This window comes from Mya arenaria, chromosome 2 (assembly GCF_026914265.1).
Source record: "Mya arenaria isolate MELC-2E11 chromosome 2, ASM2691426v1".
Taxonomy (NCBI): Eukaryota; Metazoa; Mollusca; class Bivalvia; order Myida; family Myidae; genus Mya; species Mya arenaria.
The window spans coordinates 25316068-25330771 of NC_069123.1; the positions used below are offsets into that span (position 1 = coordinate 25316068).

At 35.7% G+C, this 14704-nt stretch overlaps 1 protein-coding gene across 1 annotated transcript; it reads right to left on the minus strand.

Annotated features, from left to right (window-relative positions):
- Positions 1–9024: 9024 nt before the first annotated feature.
- LOC128220515 (uncharacterized) lies at positions 9025–12286 on the minus strand. Its single transcript, XM_052928942.1, has one exon. It carries the CDS (start codon positions 12228–12230, stop codon positions 10404–10406), a length of 1827 nt encoding a protein of 608 aa, XP_052784902.1. The 5' UTR covers positions 12231–12286; the 3' UTR covers positions 9025–10403.
- Positions 12287–14704: the final 2418 nt, after the last annotated feature.

The following is a 14704-nucleotide window of genomic DNA, read 5'->3' on the forward strand; positions in this document are numbered from 1 at the left end:
GTCCTAGTTGGAGGAAGTTTCAAAGTGTTCTTCGCAAAAACATTTTTCTCCAATTTCTAAATAACTCGTCAGGTGTGCGACACCCACAACACATTCATCTGCTAACTAAGTAACAAACCCTTCCTGGACCAAATCTCCACATATCATCTCATCGAAAGCTGTTTCGGAGCCAGGAGTTTTTAACGGCGTGACTATGAGGTTAGTAGTAGAAGATTAAAAAGGCGTATCTATGAGGCTATGGTTATAGGTGTAAAAAGGCGTATATATATATGGCGCTATGGATAGAGGAGTAAACAGGTGTATTCATGAGGTTATGGGAATAGGATTAAAAAGGCGTATCTATGAGGCTATGGATAGAGAAGTAAAAAGGCGTATCTATGAGGCTATGGATGGAGGAGTTAAAGGACATATATATGAGGCTATGGATAGAGGAGTAAAAAGGCGTATCTATGAGGCTATGGATGGAGGAGTTAAAGGACATATATATGAGGCTATGGATAGGGAAGTAAAAAGGCGTATCTATAAGGCTATGGATGGAGGAGTTAAAGGACATATATATGAGGCTATGGATAGAGGAGTAAAAAGGCATTTGTATGAGACTATGGATAGAGGATCAAAAATGCATTTCTATGAGGCTATGGAGACAGGAATTACAAGGCTTACCTATGAGGCTATGGGTAGAGAAGTGAAAAGGCGTATCTTTGAGCCTATTGGTGAAAGGCGTATCTATGAGGGTACGGTCATTTTCCCTATAAATTGCATGCAAAAATACATCAACGAAATTCATGAACCGGAGTCCATAAACAATGAATGAACTAGACCACCGCATATGATTTATTGACACATAATTTAAAGTTAAGGACCGTATGTTACAATGGTATGATATACACATCATTTACATCAAACTTGTCATGAATTTATAGAAAAGTACATTATACATTATTTAATTTAGACATTTATACACACCTAGCTTGGGTCATCTGAACCTCGGGCGTATCGTAAGATCGCCTTCTAAGAGGTATTTCTAAGTAGTTATACTAACTATCATTTAGACTAAGAGTTTCATTGGTCAGTTTGTTTTTCAATACTTATTTGATTGTGTGATTAAAAAAGCCAGACATACTACTCGAAATCTTGATATTGCGGTATTTTGAAGTATGCCGTTGATATGTTGGCCCATATTGAGTCGAACAATTAAAAAATCACACAAGGGCAGTTATCACGTTGTTCAATTGTGTTAACGTCACAAATTGAAGTGACTTTGTCTGGGGTGACACCTACGTAATTTACTTAGTTTTGTTTATTTCTCTTCTTTTATAAACAAACGGAAACGTGTAATACTAAGTACCTCCCATACTCCAGCCTACAAGTGTCCCGATATAGTGATGAATCATTCGGTTATGACTATTGTGCATAAAAATGAGATTGATAAAACAAAGAGAATGGTAAAGGGTTTATTTCCTATGTTGCCATTGTTTAAGACATTTGTTAAATTCCTGTACTTTTGATAAAATATTGTTGGTCAAAAAATAATCTCTATTATTGGAAAAAATGATCCCAAATTATTTTGCAGATGTTGAGGTCCATGTTAAACAAACTTCAGTAAAATGTATAATTGCTTTGCATTTAAGTCACCTAATTGAAGAACTATCATTTTCGAGTAATTTATTTTCAATCCAGACGTTATTCCAAAATCTTGAATTGAATTAATTAGATTTTTATATGACCTTGCCTTTACATTATTGAAAAAGTTCGATTTCAGGACAACATTCAATATAATTTAAAAGTATTTCAATGCATATAAAAAATAGAGAAAGGCAATGGACACCCTTGTTTTACACCTCCTTCTATTGTAAAACTATCTGAGAGATGACCATTATTAGGATAATTTATTTTATGTCTGTATTGAACAATTTTACGCTCTGTGTAAGCTTTTCTCCGAAATTGAAATGCTTTAAACATTTAATTATGGATTGGTGATCAATGCTATCAAACGCTTTTTTCGAAATCAACAGTTTCATTATTTTGCGTTGAAGTACAAAACTGGTTTCAATGGCACATGTAACAGTGTGATATAAAGAATACTTTTTTTGTTTCAGTGTAAGATCACACAACCTTTCTACCCGTAAACGCAAAAAGTACATATTTTAATCGTGGCTAATTGTAGTTGTTCTTTTGCAATAAATGTGTGCGTACGTTACGTCGACGTCATTGGAATTGGCACCCAGCCTTGTAAGCTGCGACTTTTGATTTGGTAGTGAAAGCGGTCCAAATATCAAAACAGTGAAAAATGTTATTTCATTGCTTCAAACAGCATATATCAAACTGTAATTTCAATTTAAAAGAGTGATATATCATTTTAATTCCAATGACTGAATTTCTATTAATCATCAGAATGCATAAAATGAAACTTTAAAATCCATGCATTATTTTAATATCTGAGATTAAAACTTCATGTCTTAAAAGCTACAAGGTTATATTCTGGAGAGAGGGGAAACGAATAAGCATTTAGCAAAAAGATGACATCCAGTCCAACAGAATAAAAAAAAGGAAATATATAATAAAATCAATCGATTCAATGTTGCAATTTGAAAATAGACAATCAAGTTTTCAAAATTGAAAATATGTACAGCATGTGCAATGAACAATGTTTATCAACAACAATCCAAAACAGGAAAATTATACAATTTCAAGAATCAAGAGAAGTTATTTAGCAATGGAAGTTACGTACAGTACTGAGTTAGGTCGTCCATGATATGATTTCCATCATCATATGGATTAACTTACTACTAACCATGAGTAACGACATGGAGTATTACATGGAATACAAAAGTTCGAAGTATTCAATGCCATCATTGCAAACGGAAGTCAAACGGAATTAAAATAGAAATAATGTTTTAATATGCAGCTACTTTTTCATAAGGTTTTGTTACTAAATGAAGCCAAATATATGCATATTTGCAAAAGCACGTTAATACATTTGTAAGATGAACATATTAAAGTGATGCTGGTGTGTATGTGCCTTAATAAAACTGTTACTAAATATTATAATTTAGTATCATTTACATTGGTAGTACGTATTTACTACATACACGTTATGATGGTACAACTTTCGGCAATTGTATACAATAGGGTATCCATGTATGTATGACGATAGCAAGTGCTAAAATGGCGGTGGTAGTAATGCTTTTTATCGGATTAATTTGCATTACTTGGAGTTTAGGGTTTGGGTAATCATTGTTCGTGTCACAGAAAATATACTCTCAAAAAGACCACCAGCGCATCTATTAGGACATGCAAATTTAATAGGACATTTACGGTATGTAAATAGTATGATAAACGATGTAACAATAAGCACATTCCGAGTAATTAGTTCCGAGTAATTAGTTTAAAAAGCGCAAATGCGCGGTAATTAAAGGTACGACTCTATATTGGGATGAACAACAATTCAACAAATCCGTAGTCTGATACACATGATAAAAATAAGCACTACGTCTACGTATAACCAATATTCAATCTTTAAAAATAAGGAGGTATTAAAAGTATAATAGATAAGAAGCGATACTAAAAAGTACTAAAAAGACACGGGCCAAGTTAAATAAGGTGTAAACACATCATAAACTATTCTTAGAAAATATCTAAGAGGTACAAATATTTTTGATCTGATGGATCGTGTACAAATTATAAAAACAGTGGAATTAAACTTTAACGGAACATCAAAAAGTAAAATGGACATACGGAACAACGGTACTAGAATAATTACAGAATGATAAAAAAAAATAACGAACGTGAAAAATGACAAGTTAAGGATTATTATGTATAATGACAACTAGTTCCCATAAAATTCAATAAAGAAGTGTGTCTTCAGGGCTCTTTTAAAAGAAGCATACGTGTCAAAGTTCCTTATTCCTCCTGGAAGAGAATTTCGCAGCTTTGAGGCAGCAGGATGTAACTTCTGTCACCATACATAGCACTCCAACTTCTTGGTACTCGTAGTGTTATAGAATTATTGTTGATCTTAGGTCTCGTAGGGGTCTATATACCTCTAACATGTTTTTGAAATATTCCGGTGATTGGCCATGCAAGGCTTTGTATGTAATACAGAGTGTTTTGTACTGAACTCTGTAGTGCACAGATAGCCAATGAAGTTTCAGTACGGATGTGATGTGGTTGTAACGGAAAGTCCTCGTGATGATACGTGCTGCTGTGTTCTGAACATTTTGCATTTTGTTCATCACGGTCTTAGGTATGCCATTCAGCAGCACATTATAGTAGTCGAGTCTTGATGTGACTACCGAGTTCACAATACATAGCGTGGCGTCATTAGTCAGGTATGGTCTGATATATATGTGTTTTCATTCTATAAGCATTTAATTGGGTAGAACGAGCTTGTTCTATGATACTACCGTTTGTCGATTTCCTAAAGGTTGGACAAATTCAAAGTTAAATGGAATATGGTTGTAATTTATTAAATAGATACATGTCACTCTCGTTGAAATAAATACATTGCTTTCGTATGAAGGTATGCAGTGGAAACCGGATACCAAATCGGTATCCGGATATTCGTATCAAGTATTCGAATACTATCCGGATACTCGCATCAAATTGTTTTCATAATAAGTAGTTTATATGTCACCCACCTTCTGTTATTTGACATAATTGTCAACTTAATTAATAATTCGTCATATGGCAATTTCACTTTTTCATTCATTCTTTCTCAGTCTAAATAATTTATAATGTTATAATCAAAGCTAAACAACTCATTTTACGTCATAAAACTCATGATGAATACCACATAAACACCTCGCGAATTGATAGTCACTTCGGCCGAGGTTACTTGCTTGGTTACTGCCACGTGCTTTCGAGTTTGTTATTTATCAGCAGGTTTCATGTTAATGACGCTTTGATTATTTGATAGTCGATTGTAATTTTATATCATTACATTGTTTGATTTAATGCAATACCTACAATTTCTGCGGTGTTTTGTAATGAAGGATAATTGCGGAAAAGATAAGAAGACAAAAAGACGGTCTGATTTTTCTTTATTTACATGCGTGTACATTTTTTTATTTATCAATAAACTAAATATGTTTACATATCGTATGAAAAATGAAATACACTACACAAAATAAAACATGAAGAAATACTAAATAGGAAATAAACCATTTATATATTTGATAATTTAATTAAACACTGTACACACACTACTTTCAAGTCCGAAATGTTCGAATACTTCACAACTGTTTTCATTCGATGTCGCATTTAATCGAACTCATGTTCTTGTTCAGAAACAAGATAGCGTCCGTATAAGATGCAAAAGGATGGAAATTTGATTGAAAATTGAAAAGATCAACAAATTTTGATCAACAAAATCTTAGATCATAAAACAACACTTGTCATTGTAAACAAGGTCATAGAACTTCACAGTGTGCTGCACAAGGACACAATATCACGCCTTGTGCAAACACCCAATTAGCAGACGATTTGTGACACATACCCGCTTCGCGACAGACACTGTTGATCACCTGAAAAGTTTTATAACAATTGCTGTGTCTCTGCTAAGCTATTTCATTGAAATTTGAATTCTTAACGAATATTCGAATACCCAATTTGGTATCCGAATACTTGCGTGATATCCGGATACTCGGATATTCGCTTCAATCCCTATAGTTATAAGTATCTTCCATGGCCGAGAGTGTAAGATAGGTTCATATTCCGACTCGAGCGTAGGGTGTTTTGCGGAAACGAGGTTTACCGAGTTTCCACAAAACACCCTGCGCAAGGGTCGGGATGAAACTATCTTACACGAGCGGCTATGGTAGATGCTTTTTCTCCTACCTCAGTTAAACAAAAATAAGTAAAAATGTATTTTTTGCTGGAACTCTTTTGTGCTTAGTGAAAATAATTGCGTATGGATATGCGATAGCACGTGGTTGTCATGGATATGCGCGCAGTGATTCGGGTTATGTTAACAGTCAATTCGATCTTTAAATAGTTCGGAGGAGAGTGACGCATTATTTCTTGAAATGTGCGTGAAAACTGTTTTATAGTGACATTTGAAGCGAGAAATAATTAATAAGCTTTCTAAATATTGCCACAAGACAAGGTTTCTATGATGCTACAGAAGACAGTCTTCAACAAGGGAGGTAATTATAATGTGACGACCGTTAAAAAGGAGTTCCATACGGGCATTTTATCTTCGCCCGTGGGCAAGATAAGAATATCTAGCATGGTTAAATTATTGGATCTACTTATCTCAGGTGGGAGAAAATATATTCTTTAGTGATATCATATTACCAGGGCATCTCACTTTGAATTGACTAATGTTAAGAAATGACTGAATAGGTATTATGAATACCTGCCCAGGGATCCATGGTTTTCCATATATTTATAGTGAAATATATCTTCTAAAACCACAAGGCCAAACTTTTGATATTGGTATGAAGCCTTATGTAGTGCTTAGTAACTAATTACATTTATTGCAGCCAATGACTTTCTTAGCAACCAGTGACTAACTTAGCTTAGAATAAAGGACTTCCTTATTAAACATTTTCTTAAAAAGCATCCAAAGATTTCCTTAGAAACTAATGACGTTCTTAGAACTTATTTTGTCTTGGAAAGAGCAAATTTTTGCGTAAATATCTGCAACCCAATGATAAAAGATTGCTGACAAAAAATCAAATCGCAGATTTTTATATTTCCTTTCGAAAGTTTTGTATTTATAAATGTATGGAAACGGCTGTAAAGATGCCCTAATACAGTTATATAACACACTCAATATGAATTTTTAACAAATGTGCAAATTATTTAATGTGCAAAAGATAAGCTGAGTGTCATTAGATAATTGTGCACGTATGTTTGCGTTCAACGACTGGCCGTAAAGTAAAAATAACTTTCTTAAATGCACGGCACTTACTATATTTTTCTATCATTTTATAGCCTGATATTCAGCCTTTCGTGTCATGTAATATAAGTGTTTTCGGGCTAATTAAGCAACCAATTTAAAACAATGCGTTCAGAAACGGTTGCTTTAACGTTGCTGACGTCAACATTGTTTTGATTGACGTTGTTGTAATGCTGGCGTTAAATTGTGATATTTTGAAAATTGAATGCAAAAAGAGCGGTATTTCCTCCAATAAACAAGAAAGAAATGTTAAAATTGCATTAAGCAAATGCAACGGAAATATGATTTTCCTTAACAAAATGTGTTTTTGATAGATTTGCATTAATAATTGATAAATCTATCGGTTGCATGAACGGCTGAGATTATGCATATTCACGTACATGCGTTTTGGTAAGATTAAATATAATTTGCGATGATCACCTATACATAAACATGTTACATAACTTTTTTAAGATATATCATATACATAAAATCATAACCATTTAACATTCCTGGCTGACTAACAGTACTATCATTAAACGATGCTCCGAGTGGGGATCAAACCCGGGTCCTTCTGATCAAGAGTCCGATACGCACAATCTGTGTTAGCAAGTGTAAAACCGGAAATAACGTCATATAAAATACAAATGCAAAAGAACGATGCAACGACGCAGAAGACATGGATATTCGCAAGAAAAATGGAAAGTTTACTAAAGAAAACATCAAGAAACGGATGCAGAACCATGTACAGATTCGTAAGATAGGCGAGTGTGACTTGGAAGGAAGACGAGTTGTTGAGTTAAAGATTTTAATAGACGGCTTGAAAAAATGTTGCAAGTGCGCGGAACAGTTGGTGCTTACAAACATAACATCAGAAGCTAAATACGGTCTTTGGAATATTCTTCATATAGAATGCATGTCATGTCTGGCTGACAACACAGTGCCGACTGGAAAACGACTCAAGGCTAGTGATCACAAAACCGGAACTCGATGCTTTGATGTAAATACAAAGTTAACTGCAGGTAAATGTTTCTTTCGAAAATAACAAAAATAAAGCTAAGTAATAGTTTGCTACAGTTTTCAGTATGCATACATATTACTATACTCTGAATGAATGTTAACCTCAAAAATCCCTAATTAACGTCAAATAGGTTGTATATATTTTTTGAATTGCTTCAATTCTTTAGCCATGATCAACGCTGGCGTTAGGGAACAACAAATGAATAACATTCTTGCCTTCCTGAACCTCCCCCTTGTTAATAAAAAGACACTCAATAATAGGGAGTGAGAAATCGGCAAGAGCATTGAGACAGTTGCCGAGTCATGTTCACGTGCAGTGGAAGAAGAAATTCGAAATTCTGAGTAACTATTCATACATATAAAATGAACTATTATAAAGTTATGGTATAAAACACAATTGTACTTAATTCAAGTAAATGCATTCCAGTGACGGTTATAATTAAACTAGTAGCTTAGTTATACAAGGAAATGCTTCTTTAGTATCTTTCTTATAGTACTTGAATGTTGTAAATATTGGAATTGTAGGGAAACAGATGAATTGTGGGTAGAGGTTTCGGCTGATGGCGGCTGACAGAAACGAGGAACTGGTCACAATAACAACAGCTTGTCCGGTAAATAGGATTCCAGTTATATTCATCTTGTAAGCTTGCAACAAGCGCAGAATGCTCTTCAAAATAAGTTAAGGAAAACACCTTGCACTAGCAGATCCAGGGGGGAGGGGGGGGGGGGCGCACCCCCATCCCCTTAAACTCGTCCAAGTTTACTTTTAATTCAATATAGAAGAAACAAAATAATAGTACGCCCAAAGTCAGAATTTCGGACTAGATATTGTTAATTTATTTAGGGGGAGTATCCCCCTTCCCAGCTAAATCTTTAAACCAAATATTTTTCTTCGCTTCCGATGCCCCCTCTAATGTCGAATCCTGGAACCGCCCCTGCCATGTAATGAACATGCATGTCTGTCCCCCCATAATTTTAAAGATATAAACCGAAAAGTTAGATTATCTTCAGTGTCCATATTTTTATACTTTGCAAACTATTTGTATAAATACAAATCCATTCTTAAATATATTTTGATGGATCGAATAATTGAATTCATACACTTCTGTAAACGTCTTTAATGCATATATTCTTCTTTTCATCAGGGCACGTGACAATTGTCGGCAAATCTTCAAAGAAATGTTTGAGCTTTTGTATTGCTAAAAAAAATGTAGATTTTGCAAGAATGCAATCATAAATTCCAGCAACGAAGCACTAATGCGGGAAGAACTGGACGGGCTCTTCGAAAGCAATGGAGCCTTTCTTGACATTGGAATGCCTTCAGGATTTAAAAAGAAAAGGCTTCGAGGTAAATGCATTAACAATGGACGACGACAGTTCAACGTTTACTAGTGAGAAACAATGCCTTTTCCCCGTCGAAAAAATAGTGATAAAAACTATGTCGTGAAAACATGACCAATTGCCTTTACAAAATAAAATCAAACAACAACAAAATAGGCAATGAAACCATTTCATTTGTAAAGATGATACGCAAAAACCAAGGTTATCCAGACGGCTTCCCGCCATAGTTCCACTCAATATTCCAAACGAGAACATGAACATATGATATTTGTGTTTCGGCGGCAGTATCACAAAAGAATGAAGGACACGCTTATATATCAAAGGTGTGTTTGTGTAAACAACTACGACCATATACTTACATATTTTTAAAACAAATGTAAATAAATACTGCTATAATGTTGCAATGTGTTAGATAAGAAACGCCAGTTTAACGCTGCACAACACAGATACGTTTATATAGTTAAATCGTCACATACACATGGTACATATACGTCCATTACAAATTAGGATATTCCCTAACCCATTGATGTTAATTAGTGTATTACAATACATATATATTTATTTGATATGTTGTCAGTAATTAATATTTTTCCAATGCATTATTTAGTAAGTAGTTAAAGGTGTATCACTCAAAAATTATGTTTGTTGTGCATAATTATGTATTGAATTTGAATAAGAGTGTGACTTTAACAATAATATTTATGTTTTGACATTTTCATTTCAAAAACATTATAATTCTATAAAAGGTTTATATAAATATACAAAAATAATGGGGACTTGAAGATTGGAAATTGGTTTAGTATGAGATGTTCAAAATCCTGAGCTTTTCTTCATACGTCAGAGATAATAAGTGTTATTTGGAAGTATTCATACTTGATGTAAGCCTAAGACTTAAGTTCAAGTAACGTGTTGTTTTAACGTTCGAATATCAGCGTCTACAACACTTTCGAGACCAACCATAATTCAACAACGAAAGTAAGACTATCGACGCGGTTGGCTCAATGTCATACATGTACATATCGCTGATTTGAAATGATCATATTGTTATTTGAACCAACGGTTTTATGTTTTAATTTTAAGGCAATACTGTTTTCGAATTAGACAGCAAACCATCGATGTGATTAAGGCATTGCCCCTTTAAGCACTCTCAATGCTTGGATTAAAAGTCCGCCATTGATAAGAACTTGATCGTTATGTCTGGAGCCTGGGTATTATGCGTCGAAATACATTTCCGAAAGAACACCGCTGAATTCCCATAAAGCTCATTCCAGTTTGAACTAATATGGTGGGAAATGTTACCATTTATAGTAACGTGATCGGTATCCGCTTGTCCATCTTTTACCCACATGGAACGGAAAGTCATGATTGGGCGAGAAACTCTTGAGCTCTTGAAGTTGATGTCCCTTACTTTAAGTCTGGTTCCAATGGATGAGACTTCGAACTCCAGCGTTGCTGTGTTGCCGTTGTAATATGTCAAAACCAAGCGGTTGGATTTCGGATCAATTGATACAAGTGAAATAGGACAGTATGGGCGGTGGTCACTCGTATTTTGGGGCTGACCAATGTAAATAGACGCTCCGAAGGGGATATAATCAAGCCCATGAGGGGTAATTGTCTGTATCCGGTTGCGACCATCTTGGAACAAAACGAGCACCTGCGCGTAACCGCCAGTCCACGGAACCTTGGTGTACACGCGAATGCTGTCCACCCTTGTGAACTCCACCGGATGAATTCCGTCCTGGACGTATACTGTCATGGAGGCCGGATGTTCATTCCAGTGTTGCCAGAAGCCCAGACGGACACCTTGGTACACGACGTTCGCGCTAGCGTACAGTTCTATCGTCTCGTCTCTCGGTCTCCTTGCATCTAGCCTGATTGTATCAAATACCACTTGCTGTTGACCGGGCTTTACAGCCAGACGGATTTCGTTTACGCTGCTTGGAGACCACGAATGGGATGGAATCAGCCACGTGTGCTCAGTGCTTAATGGTGAGAATTCGAGTTCATCCAAGTCTTGCCAACATTTGCCCTGCATATACTCGAGTTTTATTTTACAGTTTTCCTTTGGAAGATTTCTAAGCTTTATAAACAGATTTGTACTCATTAACCGTTCGTCAACTTCCCTCGAGGGTGTAATCTTTTTGAAACTAAAAGCAACATTCACATTCACAGTATCTTTTGTTCCCGAGAACGTCAAAGACGCGTTATCATATTTTGTCTCCGCCGTGTTTGGGGCTATGACATTATCTTTGAAAACCCAATAGGGGCTTGGTAAAACACATTGATCATAATCAGGATCTCTGTTGTTCGTAAAGCTTTGGTATTTTGGTTTAGTCGCGGTGATATCAAAATCTTTGGCCGTGTCGTGGTACACCTCAATTTTTATATTATCCTGCTCACTACATTGAGTTGAAACCGACTTCTGGACAAACCGCCCGCTTGGTATGGAGTCCATTCTTGGGACATCGTCGTATTTGATATCAAAGCAATTCCGATTACACACAATGTCCGAGTATTTTAACCGGTCATCGTCAAAAAGCAGGACAACATTGTCAATTTCCACACCCCACTGGTCGGTCTCCGTTGCTTCAAATGTGATTGAATGCTTACCAATGTCCAATTTCGCTTTTCCTGGCATAGACCCGATGGATTTGAATTTATTCCAACCATTCCCATTCTCTGATAAATGCTGTGTCACAAACGACCCAGCGTGTTGACCGTCGATTGACACCCTCACGGAATCACGGTCGCCGTCATTTGAGTAAATGACATTACGTATGCTCATATTCATCACCTCACTTACGCAGATTTCCAACTGTACCATTTGTCCTTGTTTCAGCAAAACAGTAGAGTTTCCGCTCGCCCCGGACCGAGGCTTTCGCAATTCGGACGAAGCATAATTTTCTAATTCTAACGTGAACGTTCCACTTTGCGCTGGGCTTATAAGTCCATTTAAAGCGAGTAAAAGTATCCAGAGAAAATTCATTTTTTTACTAGTTAAACGCTAGATTGTTAACAGTAAAACTTTCAACTGAATCGAAAGAAGAATGAAATATTATGAATTGCGTTAATTTTATGGATTAAAAAGGTCGATTAAATATGCGTAGAAATTCTAACAAAATACGTTAGAGGGACTCGGTCACATATTTAATGTTGGCATCCAATTTTGAAATTGAGACATTGTTTTCCTTACTTTTAAAACAAAACAACACCAAACAGCTACTGGATGGTACTTTCTTGCCCAGAATTATGTAAATCTAAGCCTTAAATGGTTTAATTCTTAACAGAACCATTTACTTTTTTTCTGAAAAAAAAGGATTTTCTGTAACATTTAAAATGTTACAAACAATAAGAGCTCTATTTAACATTACACACGACATTAATATTTTTGATGTCTGGCCCTATAAATCGTGAACGAGTGCCTTTAAGCGCTTCAATATGTGTGAGTGTTCAAAGCGTACAACCATTACAATCCGGTTATTACAATTGTTTAAGATAGAAAAATATGACAAAGTATATGAGTTGGTACGATAGATCGTAATCAATTGCTTAATTCATTGTGATCTTAAAATGAAATCACTCCTTTGAATACTGGATTTTGAAAGGATTACTGGCAAAAAATGTCGAATATGATTACATTATGTAATGTAATGTGGTAGTGAGCATCAGACCATTAATTTTGTAAGTACGTTCTAACAACCTTTCATTATTTAAGTGGTCTACATATTTGTTTGCAAATTACCAACTAAGTGAGCCAGCCACTTTATATTTCCATCCATTACCCTTATTTAAATCGATAACGGCGTATTTGTGAGGCTATGGGCAGAGAAGAAAAATGCGTATATGTGAGGCTATGGGTAGATGAGGAAAATGGTATATGTGAGGCTATGGGTAGAGGAGTAAAACAGCGTATATGTGAGGCTATGGGTAGATGAGTAAAAAGCGTATATGTGAGGCTATGGGTAGAGAAGTAAAAAAGCGTATATGTGAGGCTATGGGCAGAGGTGTGAAAAGGCGTATATGTAAGGTTATGGGTAGAATTATAAAATGACATATCAACGACTCTATGTTGTGTGCATTGTGCGTATAAATTCATATACATGGATGTTATATTCTGTTAACTAAATGTACCTGGATTATAATAGTGACAGGTGGTGAACAATAGAAGGATTACAGTGTATTGTTTGACCGTCGCTTTTCACCGGTAGATAGCAGAGGTAAACAAAGGAATTGCAGTGATGTTGTTATAAGCATCAGTTGACTTTGCTAGAGTGAGCGATTACATGTTTGACCATCATTTGTACATGTATGTACATGAACAGTATTTCCTACCCGATCTATGGTAAACAATTTGGGCCAAAATGGGTATTGATGTATCACTGTATAGAATCCGCATTGGTTGTTTCCCACCCAGGAAAAAGCGTACCACAGTCAAAAGTAAATCCAGATATGACAGATATTGCAAAGGAACTGATATCCATTTATTGACTTTTGTATGTGGTATATTCACAATAGTGACACTTCTGTCCATGTATGGCGTCTGTCATGGAGTACGCTTGCTCGAATCATACCAGCATAACATTGTAGCATATTGCGACCCCTGTGCTACCCAAGGCGACTACTACAACGTTCATACCCATACTTCTTCAACGTCTAGCAGCAACAACTTGCATTATCACAATGTTGCTGTTCAGCTATTGTGGTTGTGCGGCGACGTCGAGACCAACCCTGGACCAGTTATCGACGAAGGCGAGGCGCGTATTCTTGAGGCTATTAATGGTGTCATGGCTGAGCTGCTTACAGTTAAGACAGAGATCAACAGTGTGAAGACCCATATCCAAGGAGTTGAAGATAAATGTGATCATGCATTAAATGAAATTAAAACGCTGAAAGTAGATTATGGTTGTATGAAAAATGATCTTTCCGAGATAAAGCACGACATTGATGAAATGAAACAGCATTCTGAAAATTTACAGTTAGATATTGATCAAGTGAATGAGAATACTGAGAGAAATACAGATGCTATGAATGAAGTTCAACAGAGTATCGAAATGCTTGAACGAGATGCGATCAAATCTAATATGAGGATTTTTAATTTGCCCTTGTCTGAATCAGCGTCTATTAAAGAGGTTAAATCTTCTATTATAGAAAATGTTCTAAATGCTGCTAGTCCCAATGATATTTGGATCGCTGATGATTTAAAATATGTCAAATGTATTGGCGATGTGAAAGATGGTAGACAGCCGTTAACCGTAGTTACATTTCGTTATGATGATGATAAGTATAGGATTTACAAAGGCAGAGATGAATTACGTAAGCATGATGTACGCGTTGGTGATGATTTAACAGTAAAACAACGCCATCAGTTGAAAACTCTCAAGTCTAAAGGCAAGGTTGGATATTTCTTTCGGGGTGAATTGAGAACGATGGATAGTAAAACGGACCATGCTGGCAAAACAG